The sequence below is a fragment of the Accipiter gentilis genome, chromosome 21, assembly GCF_929443795.1.
Source record: "Accipiter gentilis chromosome 21, bAccGen1.1, whole genome shotgun sequence".
Classification (NCBI taxonomy): Eukaryota; Metazoa; Chordata; class Aves; order Accipitriformes; family Accipitridae; genus Astur; species Astur gentilis.
Window position 1 is genome coordinate 3,418,267 of NC_064900.1, and position 24,492 is coordinate 3,442,758.

At 40.4% G+C, this 24,492-nt stretch overlaps 1 protein-coding gene across 2 annotated transcripts in view; it reads left to right on the forward strand.

Moving 5' to 3' along the window:
• GSK3B (glycogen synthase kinase 3 beta) overlaps window positions 1-24,492 on the forward strand; it is a 153,436-nt gene that overhangs the window by 42,302 nt on the left and 86,642 nt on the right. For both annotated transcript variants that reach the window (XM_049824231.1, XM_049824233.1), the window contains exon 2: window positions 14,519-14,712. In XM_049824231.1, coding sequence (XP_049680188.1) covers window positions 14,519-14,712 — 194 coding nt within the window. The remainder of the gene's footprint in view (window positions 1-14,518; window positions 14,713-24,492) is intronic.

Consider the following 24,492-nt stretch of genomic DNA (forward strand, 5'->3'; position numbering starts at 1 on the left):
ATCCAGCTTCTACTTAAGAAAACTTGCTGCACTGCTGGCAAGAAAGCCTCACGTGCTCTCAAAACCTGCATAGACTTGGAACAGCAGCCCTTGAAAAACCTTCACTTCTGGATAGGTATGCAACTTTTGCAGACGTATAAATGTTTAACTTCTAAAAATTTGCTCTGGTCTTTTTACACGTATCTTCTACTTAGTATCACTTATTTTCTGCTTCATCGCACCTTGAAAAGTGATACTCTTTGTCTGACAGGGAAACTGGCAGAATTTGGGAAAGGTTTGTTTTTACTAGTTGTTCTTCTTCTTGCCTGCATAATTGAGAGGAAGTTTTGCTAGAACAGTGCTGCTCTCCTCTCCCTGTTTCCAGATACTTGTCTCTATTTCAGGATTTCAAGCTCCAGCAGTCTTCCTTAACAAACAATTACAGGAACAGTTTTGAGAATTTCAGCTATATGTGCAAAGATTGTCCCTGAAAGTCTCAGTCATCTAATGTACTGGCAGAAGGGAATTGAATCCCCAGATGTCTGGGCTCATTCTTAGGAGGAGGAATATTCCTTTTGTTCATGTTTTTCTTTGCGGAGAGAACTAATTCCCACTGTGTAGGATTTTGTTTTAGTAAAGTCTGTATATTGCAATAAAATATTTGGAAACATCTTCTTATGTTTGAATTACATTATTGTCCTTTCACTAGGGGAAAAAAGTCTTATTGAAGTAGGTGTATTGTTTCTGAGAGGGGAAAACCAAACAAACTTACTAATAGGTTTAAGAAGCCTTAGGAGAAAAGAATACTTTCTATTAGCTAAAGTATGCATTTTAAGGCAGGATAGTTACTATCTGGAATAAATGCCTGTGTTGGTGTAATGTAACACTTTTTTTTTTTTTTTTTGAACCTTAGTTGAAGTATTAGTCAGTTGTTTGACTGAGCTTGTGTTTTGCTTTGAGAAAGCAGTGGATGTTGTACCCAGGTGCTATCACTTTGGTTTGTCCAAGCCTGCAGTTTGACTACTTCAGCCTGCCCCTGATGCAGGCTGTCATCACGAGGAATGGCTGTGGCCTTATTGCCTGCTTCCATCTCCTTCCTCTGCCAGCCTGAGTGCTCACATTGCTGTGGGGTGGATCGGGGCAGGGAGTTTTGTTTCTCCAGAAGCAGTTCTGATCCAGCTCACCCTCTGATAGCAGCTGTTTGATACCTGGTACCAGCGCAAAGCCACGTCAGGGCACAAGGAGGGATGGAAGGACCAGTACTGCCCTTCTGAGGCAGCCGCATTTACAGGCTGTAGCTCCACCATGGCGTTGAGTCAAAAGGTGTGGTTTTATGTTATACTTAGCGTGGCTTACCTGGGAGTATAGGCAGTAAGGTGCAGTCTTGTTCTCTGTTCTCCCCCTGGTCAGATTTAACAACTGCCTGTCCTCAAGGTGAGTCAGTTGAGCTTGCTGATTTGAGGCTTGTTTTATTTCCGAGATGGATTAGTTTGTCAGATCAGTAAGCTCAACTGACTCATCCTCAGGCTACAAGATTGCCAGATTTGCGATGGCAGGAGCGTGAAGGTGGGAAGTAAGACTGTCCTTTTTGGCAGTACCCCCCACTTTGATCAGGTTATGTATAATGTGAAAATGAGCTGTAGTCTTTCTTGGTTACCTTAAATAGCTTTAGACATGTCCAACACTTAATTGTCTTGCTCTTCTTGCCCTACTGTTTTTATTATTTTAAAAATTAATAAATAAAAAAGCAAGACTTGCCAATGATGAAAAAGCTTATGCATCTAGCTTCTAAAATGCTGCCTCATCTGTAATAAGAGCTCCTTCACCAAGATAGCTATTCCTGCCGTGGAGAATATCTGCATTGCACTGATGGCATGCTTACAGTTTCTTAATGTTAATTGAGATAATGCTCTCCTTGAATTCAAAACCATCTTTAACCTAAACTGACTTGTTCCATTTCTGTGCAGTTCTGGCATAATCTAAAGCAGTAACTTGGGACAGACGTGGAGGCTGTGCAGTCTCTTAGAGCTGATCTGTGTTCTGCAGCGTGTATTGAATGGTGTAGCACAACTTGATTTTGCTCTTTGTAGAAATGGCTGCAATGCTCCTTTCACTCTTAAAATGGTGTTCAGCCACAGGTCAGAGTTTGTCATAGGGATTCAGATTAGCTACTACTTGCTTTTTGACTTTTTTTTCACTGTACTTCCCATCCGATGTGGACGTTGGTTCTGAACAGCTGGCAATTTTCTTACTCCTCCTCCAACATTTAAAGATGGGCATCAAATGAATGCCTTTTTGTAACTAGCTTCTGTTTTTCTCTTTGGATTTTGGCTGCTGTATTGTATTCCATACAGTCTGTTTCTCACTGTGATTTTATTCCTGGTCTAACTCAGAGTTCTCTAGGTTGGACTCATCTGTGATGCTGTTTCCTGGTCTTACAGGGTATAGCATGACAGGTACATGCTGTATTTCTGTCCTGTGTTCAGTGAAGTTGGAGAGTAAGAAAACATACCAAGTCCTAGTAGGGCAGAAACTAATTCTGGGGTACTTGGCAGAAGGGAGAAATTGCAAAGCAAAAATTAGAGTCCTCCGATGTCCTGGAGAGTAGAAAAATGTATCAGAACCCAGGGCTCTGTCTGGGGGGAGAGCTTGGTCCTCTGCCCTCCCAGGAAAACTCTGCAGGTTCAACTGGGTGTTACTGTTACTGTAGTGCTGCTTCATTTATCAAGGATCTCAAGTGAAATATTAGATGTCTTCTTATATGCAAGTGTAAAGGAAAACGGAATCCTGGGTTCATTTCTTGGCAGATAAAGGACAATAAATTATTTGACTGTTAGAAAAACATGTTTATTCAGAAGAGTGTTTTTACTGAAGGAAGAGTTTTGTAATAACTTTATCTATTGGGTTTTCAAGGTCACTGATGTTCCTGATAAATCCAGAAATTGCTCTTTATGGACAAAAAAACTTGAGGTTTGAGGGTGCAGTATTGCAACAAGGATCGGATGCTGTGGCAGATATCTACAGCGATGTAATAGAAGGGACCCTGCCAAGGAAACTCCAGCAGATGTGGAACTACACGCTTCTTGCCCTGCTCCTTCCTCCACAGTCTGGCGGGGGTTGCAGAGGCCACAGAAGTACCCGGAGGCTCTGCTGGCCTGGGCTGCCTGCGGTGGTGGTGGTGACAGCGAGTGCTTCGTGTGCTTGGAGGACTCATTTAGGGGATCTCTCTGTCCAGTGTAACTCTGATAATAGTCCTGCTCCAAATTCTCTTCTCTCCTTGAATCTCTGCTCTTGCTTCTGCTTCTCTCCCCTCTTTCTGGTTTTAGTACTGTTCTGATGTTGTTCTTGTTTTTCTGGGGTTTGGGGTGTTTTGTGTGGGTGTTTTGTTTTGTTCCCCCCCCCCCCCCCCTTTGCATTTCCTTTACCTTCACTTTTTTCTTCTTTTTTTTTTTTTTAAGCCTATATCCTTTTAGGTCTCTTCTTTCTTCATTCCTTCCTCCTTTCTCAAATAACTGTGGCACTTCCCTGAAACAGCTGGCCATTACACTATTTTGTCTGTGGGCTGTACTGTCTCAGCCTGGGTCCGTCTGTCTGCGCTTCAGGCAGGAGCTGTCTCTTATTCCCGGTGCTGTGCCTAGTGCAGTGGGGTCCTATTCACACTTGATACTTAAGCACTGCTGTAATAAACACGATTGAAAGATTTCCTATTTAAACCACAGCAGAGGGATGGAGACTCCAAGATGTATTAAGATGTTCTTAATTTGTGCAAGTCTGCGGTAGGGAGGGTCTTGGCAACTTGCAGCTACTGCAGGTGGCTGTTCTGTGGGTTTTGCTTAATGCTATGGTCTTGTGTATTAGAAACCTTAGTGGATGCAGAGAAGGAATGAAAAGGAAAAAACAGTGATGATCTCTGTTCTTAGGGATCAGAGATGCAGTTGGCTAGGTGACATATGTACATTTAACTGGATTCAAAAATTGTAACAAATGCAGTTAAAACTGATCTGCGGAGGTCTCCAGCAGGTAGACAGCCTCCTGCTTAACCGGTTTACAAGGAACTACTTTAGTGAAGGGTTTACAGGTCATACCAAATATTTTGACAGGAGGATTGTAGGCCTTCTAGGAATTCCCCAAATGTGCCGTTTACCATTTGGTAGTCTTTAAGGGGAGGAGGAGATGTGGAGTCTGACAGTGCTTTTGAAGCAGGCGTGCCGGTAGGTACCCAATGATGGATTCACTACGTGAGCCTTGCTAGAAGATGCTGATAGACTCGTTGAGGGCCAACTGTTGAATGGCACGAACAAGTGGGTAAACACGATCTGTTTGTAACTTGGGGTTCTCTGATGCCCTGTCAGGGCTCAGTTACAGCGGTTTTATAAGTTATTACGTGTCAGCTGAACTGCTATAGTTGTCTTTGGCAAATGTTTCCTAAATCGTGTTCCCTGATGATGTAAGAGGGAGGAACAACTAAAGGAAACTTTAAATAAGAAATCGTACTGTATCGGCTGAATTTCTCAGCTATCGAATAACTCGGAGCTATATAGCAAAGGGGGGATACTGTTGAGGCCACAGACTCATTCTAAAATGATGATTGTCGTACTGTTTCTGCTCACTCTCTATCTCTGTCCTTGTCTCTTGAGCTGCATTTAACCTGTAAGCTCTTTGGGGCAGGAATGGCCTGACCTGAGATTATAAAAACAAATGCTGTTATGATTGCTTCAGTACTCACTTCCTGATCTGTGGAATCACCTTATCTAAATTTAAAGTTGATTTATATAGCTAAATAACTTTCGTGGGGTGGGTTTGTCTGCGTGTGGGTGGGGGGAGAGAGGTGAACAGAAAGAGTGCCTACTAAAAATAACTTGTTAACAAGCATGAGACTGCTTATGAAACCCCACCAGCAGCCAGTGTTTAGGTTACCTTAACTGTATTTTTCTGTATCTTTTTTTTTTTTCCAAAGCAGAAATTTAAGTAGAAGTGTTCTGGTGGATATTTTGTTTAGTCACAGAAAAAAAATTCTTTTAATGCTGTTCTCTAAGGTAATAGGGCAGGGTTCCCCCCGCCCCCCGTGTTAACTGCAGTGTGAGAAAGCTCTCTTGTTTAGAAGTTTACTGTGTTAGTCTGTTTGCCATGACAGAAAGAGTACTTGAAGCAAGCTATGTGTTACTGAGAGGGATGGTTAACATAAGCCTTAGATGTGCCCACGCCTTCCTGAGGCATCACCTTACGCAGTGGTAGGAAGGAAGGCTTTAGTAAGATGAATCTTTTCTTCAGACACTGCAAATGAACATCCCTTTTGACTTCAGCTGCTTGGTTTATAAGTCAGTGGAATGGTAACCTGCTGGGATTTTGTGGTGGCCGATTTGAGCAGCTGGCTGTTGGAATCTCATCTGCCACACTTGATTCCAGGGGAGGTCGTCTGATGGCCACCATGATAGGCATCTGGGCTGGATCAACAGGGTTCTTCCCATCCTTTTTCCTCTTGTGTTTTTGTTTTGTTTTTTAAATTGTTCAGAGTCAAGCTTATGCTGGGGTAGACTAGCACAACTGCATGGTCAACGTTGTGCTGCGCTTGCTTTGACTTCCGTAGTTAAGATGTAAAAACCTGTAGAAAGTCAGTGCCTTAGAGCTTCATGTGACTGCAGTGGACATTTTAACAAGCCTATCATGTGAATGTTCTGGGACCTGCTAAGTACCCTGTTCATTTTTTTTTAAAGGCTTGTTTACAGTCTTCAGCATTAAGCTTTCAAAGAGAGTGAATTGAATGCCCCCTCCAAAAAACTATGATTACCTCTGAAGGGAGACTTAAAGCTGCAATGGCATTTGGGACGACTGAACTGAGGTGCAGTAAATCCAGGTACTCTTCCTTCAGTTAAATTTTAGTTTTGGTTTTGGTTTTTTTTCCCCAACAGATAAATAATAGGAAAAAATGTCCCTGCATCTTCATGTACTTTTATGTGTTTATTATATCAAATAGAGACATATAAGCCACGTAATTACCTGTCACGCTTTCCTGGAAATGTATTTAGTTTCTTTTTCCTTGTGTCATACTGACCTCAAAAAGGCATGACGGCAGAGGTCAGTTGAGTTACACACCATTTCATTTTTCTAATAAAGTTATGTTACCTTTCTGAGCTGTTACTGCTTATTTTGTAGTGATGATACAGTTTGTCCTGGACAGAAGTCAGTCACTGCTGCTGTGTTTACTTCATTTTCCAGTTGCCTCTTGCATAAACTTAGTAGTTTGAATTTGTATTGCCCTTTTAGAAGCTGTTAAACAAAATGTAGAGGTACCAGCAGTTTTGGGGGTTATGGGTTTTTGCTTCCTGAAAGGTTTTGAAATTGATCGACATCTAAAAAGCATTACTATTGTGAGGTGCAAATGGAATGAATATTTTCTTTTTTTTGTTACTTTGTGTCCAGCTAGAGGCAATGGCAACTTTGATTCCAGAGTGGAGTGTCTCAAAAGCCTTTTACCTTAGTGGTCTTTGGCTTGGCAGTTGTTGCTGAAATTTGTCCTGATTATTTGTCTCTGGATTGAACCAAACAGAAGCGAATTGACACATAATTAACTGTGACTATCACTTGATTGTTAACAATAAAGGCAAAGAATCACTGCTTCACCTTTTCATCATTTATCACTTCACTATGTTTTTGTTTAAATTGAATGCAGGTTTTGACTATTGTGGAAAGCACCATATTTGGGGTTGTGCTATGACACCATTGCATTAATGCTGGGTAGAAAAAAGGTTTGTGTAGGTATTGAACCTTTCTGACCTTCTTAAGACCCAGAGACTCATTATGTTCATCTTGTGCAGGCTTTCTTATTTCAAGCCTAGCAGTTGCAGTTCAGCTGTATTATATGCTTTAGAAAAGATTCCAATGTAAACCAAAAATCTGTGTTGCAAAAATAACCTTAACTTTCAGAGGTTTTTAGAAAAAATAATTTCCTTATTAATTTTGTCCACCCACAGTTCTGTCCCAAACTTTTGCAATTTCTATTTGTAGTCATTATGTACAATATCTTCTCCATGTGCGGATCAGAGCCCTCTGAAATGTCTGTTCCTTAAACGAGTAGCTTCTAGATATAATCCTCCAGCTTTTTCTGACTTAAATTGTTAGAGCTCTTAAAGTCTCCCTTAAAGTAATGTATTTTTCTGACCTTATAATGCCTGTGGCTTTCTGAATCTCTAGTGTTTTGAATCATGACTCCTGAATTTTAGCTATCAGGAGTGAGCACACTATTCCAGTACCTGTTGCATGGATGCCAAATAGGGTAGAGAACTCTTTGTTTTGGTTTGGGTGGGTTTTTTTTGTTTGTTTGTTTCCTAGCTGGTGTTCCCCTGGTTATACATCTAAGGATTGCTTTAGGTCTCAGTAGCAAAGTTGTGGTTAGGCACTTCTGTCTGTGCCCTGGTGCGTTGCAAGTCAGAGTCGATGACTCCGCTCTTTGGGTGGCTTTACTTCTTTTGCCTGCATGGACTATCACCTTGTATCCTGGATCCCTCTGCTTAATTTGTGCCTGGGTTATGAAGGGAGGCCAGCTGCTTTTTCATTGATCTCTACCCTGTGCATAACCCTCTAAATCTCGTGTCTGAGAACTTGATAGCTTTTCTTTCAGGTTGTTGATAAAAGCAGTAAGTGTGAGGCCAAAAATTAATGCTGGTGGGGCCTCCTACTATATTATATTAGGTCATAGTTACGTTGAAACTTATGGGCTAACATATTATTATTTGATTAATAATCATGTTTATTTCTGTATAGGTGTTTCTTCATTAATTTAGGATGTGATAGCAAGTCAGAAACCCTACAGAAGTCACAGTGCTTTTGCATCGATGCTTTTTTCCCCTCTCTTTTCCAGATGAACCTGTAATCTCTTCAACAATATGGAGTCCAACAATCCAGTCTCTATAAGCCACCTTACTGCTTCTTTATTCATTATCAAAGTAGCTGGTATGGTACTTAATCTGAAATTGTTGTCAAACTTACAGGATCATATGGATCATCCCATATACCTTTGAAGTTTTCTGAGTGTTCTGATTCCTTTCAAAAATCAACATCACTTCTCAGACTTCTTAGCTAGCTCTTCCAAAATCCTTGGATACAAATCGTGAGATTCCTCTGATCTTAAGTAATGTCTGATGGCCACTCTTTTATTGCAGTATTCAGTTACAGTCAAGAAGTCAGATGACATTTCCTGTGCTAAAACAAGTGTGTATGTATGTGTGTATATATATATTTAGTGAGTGCTTCTGCCTTCTCTGGGTGATGATTGGCACACTTGCGGGTTTTTATTCACTGTTTGACCTGAACTATTTTTGAAATTTCAAGGGCTCCTTTTGTTTGGGGTAAACTTAAAAACCAAAACACATTGTATTTTGTTAGACTCCTTTCTTTGATTTCCTGCGTTTTTCTGATTTCTATCTTCTGCTGTCTCCCACTAGGTAACATTCATGCAGTTCACTGATGAAGAAAGGAAACTGTCTAGTAAAACAGTTCATAAATACCGTTTTTATACTTTCTCCCTGGTACCGGCTCATAAGTATTAGCTTTTGTGAAATTAACCTTTTAAAAAATGTAGGGAAAATAATTTTAAAAATGTCATTTAGCACTGAGGTTTCTACTGCTGACACTGTATTGCCGCAAGCATATGTTGCTCACCGAAGACTCTCAGAGCAGCTGATGATCTCCTTCTTCCTTCATATGCCATGAACAGATATCTAAGAAGCCAGGTGTTGTATTTCATAGCCTAATCTGATGGTTGGCATCAGATCCTAGCAGATAACTTCTTGTGCTTTCTATCAAGACATTTGTTTCACAAAGTATTCAGATCTTTTGACCTTCTCAATTATCAATGACTGAAAAAAGCCAATGCAGTTCTGATAGACTTCCATCACCTTCTGGTCACTCGTTTCTCTCTAGATAGTTGTGTCAGCTGCTGGTTGTAACCTGTTCAAATTGGCAGGTGCTGGATCCAGCAGTGTCAGGTTTCCACGGAAGTGACTTGTTCACTGTATTGAACGTTGAGTAAATTAAGATGGAGAGTGGAGAAGCCTTAGACTTGGGAAGGGGAGAAGTAGTCAATATTGACTTAATATCGAGCCATATCTTAGCAGGGAGGTGATACTGAGAATTAAAACAGATCGGTGAAGATACTTAAGTGGGGACAGACAGCTACATGACTTCAGACATTGTAGAGAGCGTGTTGTAAATCTGAGGTTTTCCTTTAGGACTTAAAAACAACCTAAGTAACATCTAATAGGAGGACCTGTGCACATGCCAGCAAGGAGGAGTGTAGCAATTCGAGGAGGGAAGCAAGAGGAGATAGGTAAAGTCAAAAGAAAGAGGAAAAGGAGGAGTTTATCGACAGCGCAAAGGATTGAGGTTGCATTTGCAGTAGGAAGAAAGCAGCTGTAAACTTCCTAATAACGTGTTGTTTCTTCCCTTCAACTTCAAAACATACAGAAGAGGAGGAAGAAGTTGTGTATGTAGTTGAAAGAAAAAAGAATCATAGATCTCTGGCTATGTGTGTATTAATGTGCATTTTTACTGCTCGATCAGAAGCTAAACAGCTGAAGGGATGTAGGGCAGACATAATTTTGGACTTCCTCCAGGCTCATTCAATAGAAGGCATGGGGGGAGTTCTGATCAATAGTGAAGGATGTCTTTCATGGTTTCCGAGGGCTAAACTGAATTTTACTGACTGACAGCTACCTTTAGGCACTGGCAAAAAGTATACGTGCAGTACACTTGTAGAAGGGTCAGCTTTGAGCTAGTGGTAGGAATCTGCAGCTGGTGGGGTATTTATGTGACAAAATGCTTGTCCAGTAGCAGAATCCCTTGTCTCATCTGGGTAAACATCTGCCACTTTTTGTTTTTGAGGTGCATGCCTCTTGTTCCCAAACCTTATGAATATTTCATTAAAATAATACTGAACCATATTAATTTTGATTTAACTGGTGAATTGTATAAGTGAAAGACAGAATTGAATATATTCAACTTTTTTTTGAGTGTATAAAATTGAATTACTACTCAGCTTGAAAGGGTAAGTGGCCATTGTCGTTAGGTAAAATGATGACATGAGCCATTCTGAAGTTATACCAAGATACTGGAAATAGAGGTAGAGCTTGCATCGATGCTCTAATAAACTGTAGTCTTGTAAGTGGAGTGTGTTCTCTTCTTCCCACAAACTGATGAGTATTCTCAAACCACTGACTTTACCTAATGCTCATGATTTGTCCCACATGGTCATCATGTGCTAAAGGTAGAAGTGAGCTAGAAAGATCACAGCATTCGGGAATTAAAATGTCTGGATGTTGTTTTGAGTTTCACATCAGACTTCTGGAATAACCTCTTCATCAAAAAACACCCCCAAATGCCCCGTCATGGGTGTTAAACATCAAAACGGTGTGGGAAAGTGCTTTAAGCATTTGCATGAAACGTACCAAGTGCAAATACAAGTGTATTACAGAGTGATAGCTATTTATTTTTACTTGTGCTTCTGTCCTGGATGTTATAAAGGTGGGTTGCCTAGATGATGGTTGTACAGTCACATCAATCTGCTCTTTTATTACAGTAAAGCTAGGTCATACTGCCACTGAACCCAGAAAGCAGCTTCTGGACAAATACTAGTGACTCTTCTGATGTGAGCTGTGCTGTAAGAGCCGTTTAGTATTTTGGTGTTTGGTCCTTCCTTCCTTCCTTAGTTTTTTCAATTTAATGTTCTAGTTCTATTGTAGACCTACAATAGAAGGTGTCAAGAGTATTGTGTGTTTGACAATGCCTGCTTATCCACTGGGGCCACTAAGTCTGACAGTGAAACAAAATAGAAAGAGATGAGATGAAAACTGTCTAGGCTTCTTAAGACTTGCTGTGTTATAATGCTTCTTGTGTTTGCTGTTAGGAGTCTCAGTTTGGAGGTACTGAAGATGGCTGGAAAAGGGTTTTTTTCCTCTCCACTATCTTTTGTCATGCTGAGGCTAAACCCAGTATTTCTCAGAACTATTTTAGTTAACTCCTTTTTATATGCTCTCTGGCTGGCAAGTCAACTCTTGCTGTCCAGACAATAAGAACTGGGATAACCATTCTGAACTGTGTATGGTCTTCTCAACAGCACATACATCTATGTAATGCAGTGAGTGGCAAAACAGGCTTGGGGCCCCTGGATGCTGCTGTGGTACGAAAACATATTGTTTGTATACTTTGAAAAGCAGTGAGATATTTTACTCTTCGAGATCAAAGCTGTCAAAGGTGCAAGGTGAATTTTACCCCTGTAGTCCTGCAGATTGAAGTATTCTCTAATGGAATATGACTGAAACTCGTAACAGGCTTGTTTTTTGAAAGGTTGGAGTCTTTATGGTGTCTGTGGTGGATGGGTTTGCAAAAGCTGTTGTTTGTTGAAAGAAGGAAACTGGGAGAAACATCTGGGAGGCTTAATGCTCTGTAGGGTTCTGGTAAAGAAACAAGGTAATTCTTGGTGCAGCTAATGAAAGTGTCAGTGCTTACACTTTTAAGCATTGAAGATCTTAACAAGTTTAGTTGGGAGCTGTTTTCCTATGGACTTAAAGGAAAGTGTGTAAAGCTGACTGGCTTCTCATTTGAGCTCTGGAGAAGCTGGCCAGGTCGTTGCAGCCCCATGTTGGGAAGAACCACCTGATGTGGCCTGAAACTCAGGGATTGTTTTTGCGGTAGAGGAGACTGCTAAGGGAACTGCAGCTCTGAAGAGTGTCCTTAGAGCAAATCTCTTGATGCCAAGTACTTCAAAACTCAATCAGTATTGCCAGGGACATATTTTTTTTTTACCTCTAAGACTTAAGTAGTCTTGATTTTGGGGAAAGCGAGGAACAAACCTCATTAACAGTAATCTCAATACTCTGGCCTTGTGACCAAGGCCAAATTAAAAAAAAAAAAAAAAGCCCCTACAAAAGTGGGGAAATAGGGGATTACCTTTTGCATGATGAGGATTGTTGCAGTAAAGCAGATGTCATCTATTTATATGTGCTGAGTTAGAATACTAATCATAGAATAGTTGGGCAAGTAAAATGCAGGGCTGCTATCAGAATTACACTTTCAACTTGTTTACCAAAAAGAGGATTTCTTTCTTTTCCTGGCTTCCTTCTATTTATTTCTTACAGTTATCGAAGAGGAGAGTTAATTTTCCATGCAGCTTTAGTGTGCTTCTGTTTATGCTCCCCTCCCTCTCTGAGCAAACATTCATCTCTCTTTCTGTTTTTCCTTTTTTGTTGTTCTTCTCTGTTTTCTCTTCAAATGTGTAAATCTGCATCTCACCTTCCCAGGAATATTTTGGGGAAGGGCTATACCTACTGTGTATTGCTTTGCAAGTAATTGGCACCCTTCGCACTAATGTGCTTTATTTATTTTTAATTTGTTCATTTGTTTCGTGGAGTAGTTGGATGCATAAAAGCAAATTATTTGTAAGAACCTAAAAGGTAACATAAGAGATGAGTAACAGTTAATGTGGGTTCTTCAGGAGCAAATCATACCAAGCCAATGTACTTTTCTTCTGGATTGTACAGGTACGGAAGAAGTAGTAGTAGTAGTATCTTGACTGAAGTTTTCAAAGTAATTTTCTTACGAGAAGCCTAGGAAAACAATGGGCTACTGGAAATCCCCTGAAAGGCATAAAAAACTGGTTTGGTTATTTCGTTTGAACATAACAAAGGTTCAAGATAAAATTAGGATGAGATGTTTAATGGGTTTTTGCAGAGTCTTTAAGCAGTCTCACAGGACTCACTGTTTTTCACCAATTCGTTAGATAAACATGAAGTGGATCTCATGGTGGTGACTGTGCTTGAATGATGTGACAAGCTGGCAAAAGAGCGTTAAGTAACCTTGGATGTGGTTCAGTCAGGATAAATGCAGAATATTAGGCTTTGATAAGAGTAATCAGGTGTATAAGTGTAAAGTGGGCAAGGACTGGACAGGGGGCAGCTCTGCAGAGGAGAGTTTTGTACACAAACTGGTTCTGAGTCAACCGGGCTGCAGCATTGCACAAGCTGCAAATGCGCTGGGCTGTACAAACAAGTGTGTTGCAAGTCGGACACAAGAAGTCACCAGCGTGCTGGGTAGAGCTGAGATGAGCTTCCTCTGCAGGGTCTTGGTTTTGGGTACCGTATCTGCAAGATTTTTAGCAGCAAGGGGAGAGGTCCCCCAGAGAGAAGTAACTTCTCCATCATGGTAACTTTTTTTGGAATAGCCGCTCACATATTTGATGGGGGTAGTGGGAGGGAAAGAGGGCAGGGGGTATCTGCACCACTTTCCGTGCCTTTGGAGAGCAGAACAAGGAGCGATTCACCTAAGCTGCACTAAAGGTGATGCAAGCTACGTGTTGGAAAAACCTTTCTAAATGCATGAGTAGTGAAGGACTGGAAGAGACTCCCTGGGGAAGTTGTGGAAGGAAGGTTTCTTAATAAGCAGATGTGACGAGCGTCTCTTGAGTGCAGTTTCTGTAGACTTGCAGTGACTGCTGTGGAACAGCAGATTCTTTTTCTTCTTGCAGCCCTATTTGATTCTGTAACCCGAGCCATTGTAACTAAAGGGCAATAAATGCCTAGTGCCTGCTTACAAAATGCCTAAAACTGTGGTCCTATTACAAACAAAATCAGACTTTGACCGAGGGGAAGTACCAATGCTGATAAGCGGTGCTAAGAGTAGGTAATAGCGGCTTTGTCTTTTGATGGGAAAGTGGATGCGTGGCTGGCTGCAGACTGCCGAAACCCACAGCTGCTGCTTCTGCACCGAAGCACATTCACCTGTGCAGCATCCACCGCAATCTCACATCCTGAATGCACGTCCCCGTCTGTGTTCTGGTTCGTGTCAAGATGCGAGCTAAGCGCATGCCATCGCCGTCCTTCTTCCCCTTCCTCCCCCTGCCCCAGTGAGTGCCTCCCTTCTTTGTAAGGAAATCCAGGCATGGAAAAAGGGAGGAGCAGGACTGCACCCTTCCATGCCGTCTAGGTTTGACTTCAGGTGCACACAGCCAGCTTTAACAACAAAGGTTTTGCTTCCTAATGCGTGCAAGCTGAAGCTATACATGTAGGTGGGTTTGTAACTTTGTCAGTGCTTCTAGTTTTTGTTGCCAGATATATGCCTATAAAGGACAGAGTGCTGCTCTGCAGGCTATATTGAAGATTTGGTTTCTCCTGTTACAGGAAAATATGGGGAAGTGCTTCATTTTGGTAATAGAAACAACACTTTGTTTAATACCACTTACGTTAATCAGATGTAGAAATAGTACTTTTCTTCATCATGCATCACATTTTATTGCTGAGCTATTTGCTCCTGGAAAGGGAATATTTTTGTTAGCAATCATCTAGGTGAAAAATTGTCACCACTTAATATATTTCAGTAAAACATACACTCAGTGCTTTCTTCACATTTTGTCAGGGTGTTTTGTTTTTCTCTATAATATTGAAATACACATGCTGATTTAAATTTTTGCCTTACCCTCTTCTGTTTCAGTCTTGTTGGTCATCTTGTTCATGCATGTATTTTGATTATTTGTGTATCTCTTGCTTCCCAGGAGACAAAGATGGCAGCAAAGTGACTACAGTAGTGGCAACTCCTGGACAAGGTCCGGACCGACCACAAGAAGTTAGCTACACAGACACCAAGGTGATTGGAAATGGATCTTTTGGTGTTGTGTATCAAGCCAAACTCTGTGATTCAGGAGAGCTTGTGGCCATTAAGAAAGTCCTGCAGGATAAAAGATTTAAGGTGAGCCTATGCATAAGTTCAGAATATTTTCATGAATGTTATCTCATTTTCCATGTCTTTGGCAATGTTTTTGATATTTTTTTTAATTTATTTTCATTGGAGTACCTAAATGCACATAAAAGTTTCCAGGACTAAAGATTGAACAGATGGCTTATGATAAAGGGATATAGTTTAACTTGAAAATCAGTGAGTCACTGTTGTTATGATTATTTGGATTAGTGCAAAACAGGAAGCTAAAAATACTGATTTGATGTTGTGGTGGTGTTTCCAGGTTGCAGACTAGATTTTTCAGACAATGAGCTGTGGAAACAAGGGAAAAGCTTGTCTTATGCTTGCTTTTTTTCTAGTGTAGACTCTCCTCCAGTCATTAGTAATTAAGCTGCTGGAAGGAACAGAAGCCTTTGGGCTTTGTTCTTGGTTGTTGCACCTACAAAGTGGAAGGCTGTTTTTGACTAAATCGGGAAGTCCCCAGGCCAAGCAAGAAGATAACAAATACTGAGCCCAGGGCAGTTTGGACTGAAGGCGGGTTACTTCCCTTGGTTATCTGATTTAAAAATGTGATCTCTTCTGGTGGTTTTAATACAATACACTAGTGATTCTTTATTCTGAACAAGTAGCCTTCCAAATAGCTGTATCTTCTCTGGTGATATTTAAACCAAATAAAAGTTAAGGACCATCAGCAACCTTGTCACTGCTGTTAGTCCTCTCTGCTTGGTACTTGGTGTGCTTGACTGCTTTCCCTTACAGTCAGGTGGCCTGCAGGCAGACTTGTGCAAGCAGTGAATGATAGCAAAGGTACTGGGTTTAGCATCTGAGATTAATGGTGTGGGGTTTAGCATCTGAAGGCCACGGCTTTTATGACTACAGAAGCATAAGGACAACGTATAGAGAAAGTGCCATAGATAATCTTGTTGGCGTGGTTTCAATACAAAAAGTTCTGATCTTAAAAATAGGAAGTTGAAGCACATTTAAGGAAAATCAGCAATTTGAAACTTCTTTACAATTTTATACTTACTCTTAGCCTTTAGAGTTATTTCTAAAACTATTGGATGACATTTTTGTCATCTCAGTTTTCTCATTTTTTCAGTAAGACTTCATACACAGCTTGCTTTGCTGGTAATGCTTGTAATTTGTGTCCTGTTTTGGTAGCAATGCCATTCTTTTGAAGTGTTTTGAAGGAACTGGTGTATGCCTTTTCCTTGAGTCTTGAAATTGATGCTGTCATCACCACAGGAATCAGCATATCACAAATGCGTTAGATGAAAAATGGAAAAGATATGTTTAAATTAATGTAATCACGCAGCATTGTTTAACTTCTAATTGAGAAAGGCGTGTAAAGTTCTTACATTGTTCTTACATCTGAGTTATTTCTGGACTGTATTATGTGTTGAAGGCAATTAGTACAGGGGAAGCATGCAACATGATATAAGAGTGGATTATTTCAGAAGAAGGGAAGAAGTAGAGGAGTAACAGAAGCTCTAAACCTAGCCATGCTTAAAGGAGCTTTTTGATCTCTTCCCATTGCTTAGTTTTAGGGGAAAGGCCAGGACATTTCCCTTACCATCTTGTGCTTGGTGGATGTCAGCTAGTGCTTTGGCCCAAAATCTTTGATTTCTTTAGTCTCATGACTTTGAGGTTGTGTAGGGTGTCAAAATGAAAACGTGGCCAAGCATTTTAGTTCCTGCCCATCAGATACTAATAGTTTTTGACATCTTTCTTTTTCTTTTTATTTTTTTGATAAATCTGTATTGGGCATCTAGAAAAAAATGTAGGTCTCTGATTGTTTTTGTTTCAGTAGTCGATTCAGTGGCATTTTGTTTTCTAACTATATACCTCTCTCTATTTTGGAGTGTTTCTTTAAGTGATTTGAAAAACCATGTCATCTTTTGAATATTAGACCTCTTTTTGTTTAAGGAAAGAAACTAAACTAAAAAGCTAAGTAGGGTGTTTCCAGTTCGGACTCTGAACTAATTGCCTACGTATGATGACATAAGCTGGGAACATCCAGTACCTGGAGGCTTTAATATCCCTAAACTAGGTGGATTTAATGGTAAGTGCATGTATAGATTTATAGATAGATAGCGTTAATTTAAAAATACTTTTTTTAACTTCATAATTTGTATGGGTCACATCTGCAGTAATACCCAAGTTATGCGTTTTTTTGTGTTCTTATCCCAAACTTGTATCCCAACTGCACAACATCATCTACCTTTGGTCTCAGCTCCCTAGTTTTTACCATCATTCATCAGTTTAGTTCTCCCTTTCTTTTCACATTCTAGTCTGGAAGTGTATGTTCTGTTGGCAGGAGGCGTAAATTCCTGCAGGCTGGATGAAAGCCTCTGCCTGGACGGATTTGGAAGCTAGAGACATGTATCTTATATCAAGAATAGCATACAATTAATTCAGGGTATGCTATTCTTTGGGAACTTCTGATCTAGGTTGTAAATGCTGCACCAGATATTTTACCAGTTAAGCAGGGAACTTTGAATGTCTGTTAGCCATACAGTTTGATCGCAGCGTAGGAGCAGACCAGCTCTTCTGTTCAGAGAGCCGAGCTGTGGTGTGCAGCTCCGCTGGGCTGTTGCCACCCCCGCACGGCTGCCTGAGTCCAGATCCAAGCCCCAGTGAGTCCTTAACGAATCTGCCACTTCTTCCCTGTCATTAATGTACACCCATGGTTCGGCAATGATGAGGAAAACCCTACCGTAGACAGCCAAAGGTGGCAGAAGCTTGTTTGATTTAAATCAGCTATCAACTTCTGAGGGAAGAGAGGGAGCGCTTTAGAAATACCTGTCTGCACTGGTCCCAGTGGTAGAGAAGCAACGAGAGGAAAGTAATGCCTGGAAGTTGCTTCCTGAAGTGTAGATCAACAAAATGTTCAGCTGAATGCTTCGAGCTGGTGCCTGCTTATCTTTACATCCTGATGGATTTATCTCTTGGTACATGCAGTATAATTCCTTTGTTGTGATTTAGCTCTTTAAAAAAAAAAAAAAAAATGCTTTTAGAAAAGCCAGCAGGAAGTCTTGGATCTTAAAGGCGTGATTCCAAAACTTTAGGAACTCCTAAGAGAATCTAACTTCTAGGCTCCTTCTGCAGTTTATGAATGTGGAGGGTTTATTGTAAAGATTTGGGAAATGCACCACAATTGCCAATTTTTAGATCTCTGTCAGGAAGTTGAGATACTTTTATCCAGGTTTAAAGCTAGCTTGAAAGCTGGAATTACCAGAGGGGGGTTGTCTCTTTTTTCTTTTTTCCTTTTCCATTATTGTGACAAGTTTCTCGGCAGCCTCCACTGAAGCGGAAGCAGCATTGGTCTATGCCAGAACGAAGGGAGTGTAAAATCTTTGCTACAGCTGAATCTTACAGTTTCTGTGATGGTAAAGATGGTTTGCAATGCTCCTACTTCCTTCTGCTCCCCTGTTGCACTGTATTGCTTCTTCAGCTTGGCAGTGCAGTTCCTGCACGGCTGTGTTTTAAACAGGGTCTCTGAAGTGCTCTGGGTTTTGAAATGAGTAAGTCTACGGTTCAGTGTAACCTAGAGCAATAGTATTGGTACACTAGGAATAGAGACAAATGGCTGAGGGGAATAAATAAAATAAGCATAAATCTCTATATTTTTTGGTTTGCAGTTCTACCTTCATTAAGCTAGATCTCCATATTAAGTGCGAGGAATCTAAGTAATGTGATTTTGGACAATTATGTGATACTTAGGTGAGTAGTTCACAAACTACATGCTGTTTATCATTCAGCTGTGGGGCTGTTGAATTTGTCTCTAGTCAGTATGGAAGGTCATGTTTTCTTTGGGGGTTTTTTTCAGTTAAAAGGTTAACAAGGGCAAGAGAGAGATGTTTCTCTTTGAAAAATGGTGTAAGACAGCTATTGACAAACTTTTGGGGCCAAAATCCATTCAAATGGCAACATTTCCTAAATGCTGTGTCCTGGCTTTCACAGATCTATACGGTGTTTCTGCTTCTATCACATAGATGCGTAAGAATAGGTCCTCATGCAAAGCATTGATAAAGATGGGTGTGGTTAAATTATTTATATTTTCAATTGTTTTCATCCACGTGTCTGTGCGGGTCCTTTACTGACACATGCCAATTGTGATGCTTGGAAAGAAAATACTGGTAGCATAAATTTTCTTGCGCTGCTTTTGTTGGCATGTTCATTGGAATATTCTTCAGATTGAGTCAGTCATATTGCTGTCTAATTCTGCAAAAAGCAGTAATAAGTAAGCAGGTATGTTAGCACAAATAGGAAATGCTTAGTCTAGTTTTTGTTGTTTCTGTCATTCTGTGCCCATTCTTAAGAAATCCTGTTGGAACGAATGCATGAATTGCTAGAAATGCTTCCCAGCTGACTGAGAATAAATACTTAAATTCTTCATATCTGAATTGCAGGACTTAATGTTTCTGCTTTAGCACTAGGCTGTCGCTATCTAAATGATGAAGAGAGTTCTTAATAATCCTGTATGCACCTTTTCATCTAGAAATCTAGATGGGGCATCACATTTCTTGTTAATGGCTCACATAGACCTGAAGTGTGCAGCAAGAGAAAGCCAAATTCTGTAACGAGAACCATTCATGCCATCCAGTCTGTCAAATCGTTCAGGGACTGCCTGCGTTTTGCAATCTAACTGTGTGTGCCCATGGCTTAGTTGCCTGAATTGTTTAAATAGGCAGATCTGCTGGGGTGTGAGAGGATGTCAAACTGGGGCCCCGATGGTCCATAAACATGAAGCCCTGCGTTGGTAAAGCTGAGGCCACTGAATAGTAGGCAGTGCTCTTCTCTATTTTTAGTTATGGGAGGAATATATGTTGTGACCATTTGCATGATCTTTTTCTTTTAAATAAGTAAAATCTCACTGTTAATCTGAGCCTTAAAACCCAATAAAGCAGCAGGATGGAAAAATAAGTCTATCTTGAGGTTCTGGTTTCTCTCTTGCTCTGCTGGGTGCGTGTACTTCTGTGAGCTGTTTGAAATGCTTCTGAAAGAGCAACAGCTTTCCTTCAGTTCCTGTCTCAAATGTATCAAGCTGTTAAGTATAAAAAGATCCTTTTTCAAAGGAGCCCATATCCGCTGTTTGTGTTAACTTAATTACAGCAACTTTGATCGTAGCAGCTCACATGAAAAATTTAAAACCACAAGGAAGAATTCCCGTTGAAAAATGACTAGGTGTCTAGGTTCTTAAGTTCTGTTGACTTTTCCAGAGACTTTTCTGTTCAAAGCATTCAACAATCTGAAGTTGCCCCAGTTTTTTTTAATAGGTTTTGTGTCTCTGCTTGTGGTTGAAGGTCTCATTCTGTAAACATGCAAGTACAAAAAGTGTGAACCTGTTGACTAATGAGATATGTATCTTCTGCTCTTCGAATCTCAGTGGTGAACAGACCACTCTGAGAGTCTGACTTCAAATTGGGTTTAATTAGTTCCGCTCTTGGCTGACCCTCCCTGGCTTATTTCTTGGCTCTTGGTTATACTTGGCTGTTTAACATACAGCAGATAGTAGCATTATATTGAAAAAAGGCTGCATTTTCAGGGGGCTTCAGTCTACTAAGGTCACTGTTAGTGTAGCTGATCTGTTTTGAGGAGGGAGCTACCTAGTAACCTGATAGAAATAAGAGTTAAAACAAGTCTTTTTTGCAGTCTGTAAGCTTGCGCCATAGTCATGTCTACAGATTGACAGACAGGAGTTTGACACCCAGCCTCTTGATATGTGTTGGGGAACCCAGTTGGAAAGCTTTAAGAGAGAAGTTATTGTTGTCTCTTCAGTGCAGATTTGGTCTCCCTTTGCCAGATTTAAACCTGTTCAGACAGGATGCAAGAAGAAACTTGCCTTTTAACGTTTTACCAAGTCCACCTTCCAGGTTCCTATTCCTATGTATTATAGCTTTTGCCATGAGGATGTTAAATGTATAGTTGAAGAGAAGCCATCGTTAGTGCTGAAAATTGAGATAGCACGTAGAACTCTGACTTCCTTTGTATGTGCCTGAGCTGTAGACCCTTTCAAGCTCACAGTGTCAGAGTGAAGTACTTTACCCCTTTCTAGAGAAGGAATTGGAATTTATCACAGGTTTAGAATGCACACTGTCTTCATCTGAAGTCAGAGTTTTAAGTCTTGAATACAACGTAGAGGTTGCACCTGCTCTGGTGTATTCACGATCATCTTTCTTTGTGACCTCTTGTTATCTGCACAGGTTTCCACTGAACTACGGACTGCACTTTCTTTGTTAATTTAATCTCTATGTGAGCTGGCTGAGCTCTCTCGTATCTCCATCTAAGGATTATTGAATATTCAAACATTAATCTGTAAGGCCTTCTCTCGAAAGAATGTCTTCTTTATTTACCCTATCGCAGTTGAGCTGGAAGCACCCATGGGATAAAAAGTCAAAAAGGAAAGACATGGCTATGAGAAATACTAACATTTAAGCACCTTTCTTTTAAGTCTGAGGACTTGCACATCTTAGCTACTTTGAAGATCTGAGGAATAGTGAGTCACTGTTCATAAGACCATTATGGAGGTGGCACTTCTAAAAGGATGCCTTAATGTTATTGTTAAATAGCTAGAAAGAGCACCCAGAACGAGAGATGTCTTCTGACTTCTTTAATGTGATGGCTTGTGTTTGTATCACAAGTGGGGAAGGAAGGTTGAAAATATTTTCCAGTGACATCAGCAAATATTACAAACTTTTGTAAAACTAGCAGAAGGAAGAGAATTGAACCTGACTCGGAGCCTTTTCAAAACTACCACTCTAGTCCTACATATCCCCATCTGAGAGGATGCAGTTTCTCTTAAAGATTGGGGCTATCAGATATTATTTGCAGAATTGGAGACACCTGGGCATGTGTTCAGGATATTTTTTCATCTTGTAAAGAGCTGGAGGGCTACGTTCAGTTCCAGAGAGTTTCTTCAGGTCTGTCCTTTAAGTCTTGTACAGGGGCCAGATTTGTAGCTCTGGTCCAGCTTAGTTTAGCCAGATTATCAGAGTTGTTTACCAAAATAATAGCATTTCTTGTAGCAGTGTTTTATCTGTCTGTCTCCTGAAAGCTAGCTTATCAGAGCCAATTCTGTCATTTGGCTGTAATTGCAGTTGCAGTGCCTGTCTGTTCACAGCGCACCGAAGGGGCTGGAGAGATGTCTGAATTCTCACTCAAAACCTTGTATTTCATTCTGTTTTCTAATTTTCGCAATCACTGAGTTTTGCTAAAGAACCAAACATCTGTTTGTCCCCTTGCTTTTGGCAGTCTTTGAAATAAACAGTGCACTGTTCGTTGTGTCGGCTGAAACCTCCCTGGACATACTTTTGTGGCCTAGAAGAGATCTAAGAGGGCTAAGAAGCATCTTTGCTTTGTATTATGTTAAAGTCTATATAATAAAATTATTCGTAGTTGTGTTATGACTGTTTCTACAGCTGTTTTCTAATCTGACAAATTAATTGGGTGCATAATAGATGTTAATGCAAAATAGGTCTTCAGTCTGGCATTTGAGGTGAATTTGAGTTTGTACTAAGAGCACTGATTTTAGTTTTATTTTTTAGCTGGGGAGTTGGCCTGAAAATTGCTGCCCAGGAAATGCAGCGTCATCCAGCTGCAGTTGGCCTGGGGAAGAGGAGGAAGTGCTCTTCATCTGCAGACGTGGCTGTGTGTGCGTGTAGAAATGTGTTTCCACATGTTGCCGTGTGGAAACCCACATTGGTAGGGAAATATCTGCCATAAGAATGTGTTCTTTGAAAAGGGAGGAGTTAAAAGAGCCCTTGAGGGCTTTTTTCCCCCCCTACTCCGTAGATGCTAGCATGAGGCGTTTGTGTAGATACATGCTGCAGTTCAAGTGGTGCATTTATTTTGGAAATGAGCATTCCTATTTCCATGAGTTTTTCCTGCGGTACCCCCTGGACTAGGGCCATAGATACATTCTTAAAACAAGATAGCTGTCCGTGGTCAATTTTCACTCTTCTTGTCCACTTCCAGTGCATAACTTGAGACTAAAATTAAACCGATCTGTCCTATGTGAATCTACTGACCAACAAAAAGAACCTTAAGATATATTAAATATATAAAAAGTCTTTTGTCCCACATGGTAATAGCTGCTGTTATAATGCTTTGGTTTATTTCCTGTTGTCTTTCATGTCTTCTAAAGGAAGTGAGTTCATATGTCTGATGTTCATGAAATACATATACACTCCATGAAATGGGTAGTCCATATATATATATATATATTCCTAAATTAAGCTGAGACGGAGGTTAAAGAAGAATAACATTGTAGGGATGCTATTCTGAAATAATGACATTTGGAGTGAAGATTACAGTTTAAAAGAATTCCAAAGCCATTAAGGTATGGAAATGTGTAGTTTAAAGCACATAAATAGCTGTAAATACCACATTCTTCATTTTTGGGGTGCCGTGCTGGTGTTCAAAAGCAGTTGTGAAAAGGGTGGACGTAGTGTTTTTATGGAAAGATCTGTGGTAGCCTTTCAGAAGCATTACCATGAAGACTATATATCATTGCTTGCCTGAGAATATATCCTCACATTGGGTATGCATCTCTGAGATTGGTGGATTACAGGTAGAGCAGATTTTGCTTTTCTCATTCTCATTTTAAAATAAAGTATTTAATGGCTGCCACTGCTACCTTCTTAGTGAGGCAATGGGGAAGCCATTCTGAGTGTGCAGCCCGTTGGAAGTTGAGAATCAAGAGTTGCTCTTGGTTTTGTGAATGCAGCCTGAACTTGGTCATTTAAAAAGAGAAAAGTCACAGTAAAATTCCTCAAGTCCTCCTGAAACTCTGGGATTTAGTGATAACACTGCTGTGTGAGGTCATACATCAATTTTAAGCTAGATTTTTTTTTTCATGTTGCATTTCTAGCTAAGACGAACAGGCAGAGGGGTAGGCATGTCTAATGCTCTTGGTAGCTAGGTAATGCCGCTGATGTATGGAGCTTGGGTATTAAAGCAGATGTTGGGTGGAAATGATGTCTCAGTGGGAACTTTCTACACCTGTCTCCCAGTTAGGGAGGAAAGTATTGCATAGGGTATAAATAGGATTAGCTGATGCTTGTTGAGATAAAAATGGTGCTTTTGAGACGACTTGGATGTTTGGGGCGTACAGTTGCTTTCAGGCTTTTTGTTGTATCGTTGTGTATTCTCTTTTAGAAGTCCCACAGTGTGAGATTGCCTGGCTACGGAAGATTTAGCATAAACACTTTTTACAACTAGCAACGTTATGTACCTGTGGTTCTCGCTTGCTTCATTCTTGCTTGGTTAAATTATCTTTGGTGCAACACACCCTTCTTAGAACATGACTGGAATGTATTGTCAAATAATTTGGCTTCAATTTTTGCCAGTGAACATAGATTTTTATCTTTAAAATAATTGGCTGCTAAATCAGGCGGTGGCAAACTGTGTGTCCTTTTTGAACTCAGTATTTGTTATTAATTCAAATATTCTGCTGTAGCAACTATACACTTGAGGGGAAAGAAGGGGATAACTGATGAAATGCGAGACACAGGAAGAAGAGATCCACCTGCTGCTCAATGGAGGCTTCCTGAAGCAAAAGAGGGTGGACAGATCTTTTTGTTCATGTGTTACCAAGACAGCTGTGCTGTGCCCTCCGGCACTGTCTTGTAGTTGAGCTGTTCTGGCTTTGTTTAAAACCTTTTAAATGAACTGCTTCTTTTATTCCTGGCTCTTCCTTGAAGAGGGGTAACTCAAATTCAGCAAACAAAATGAGGAAGGTTTAAGGAAACATGGAAATGGGAATAATTTTTTGATTGCCACTTTTTTTTT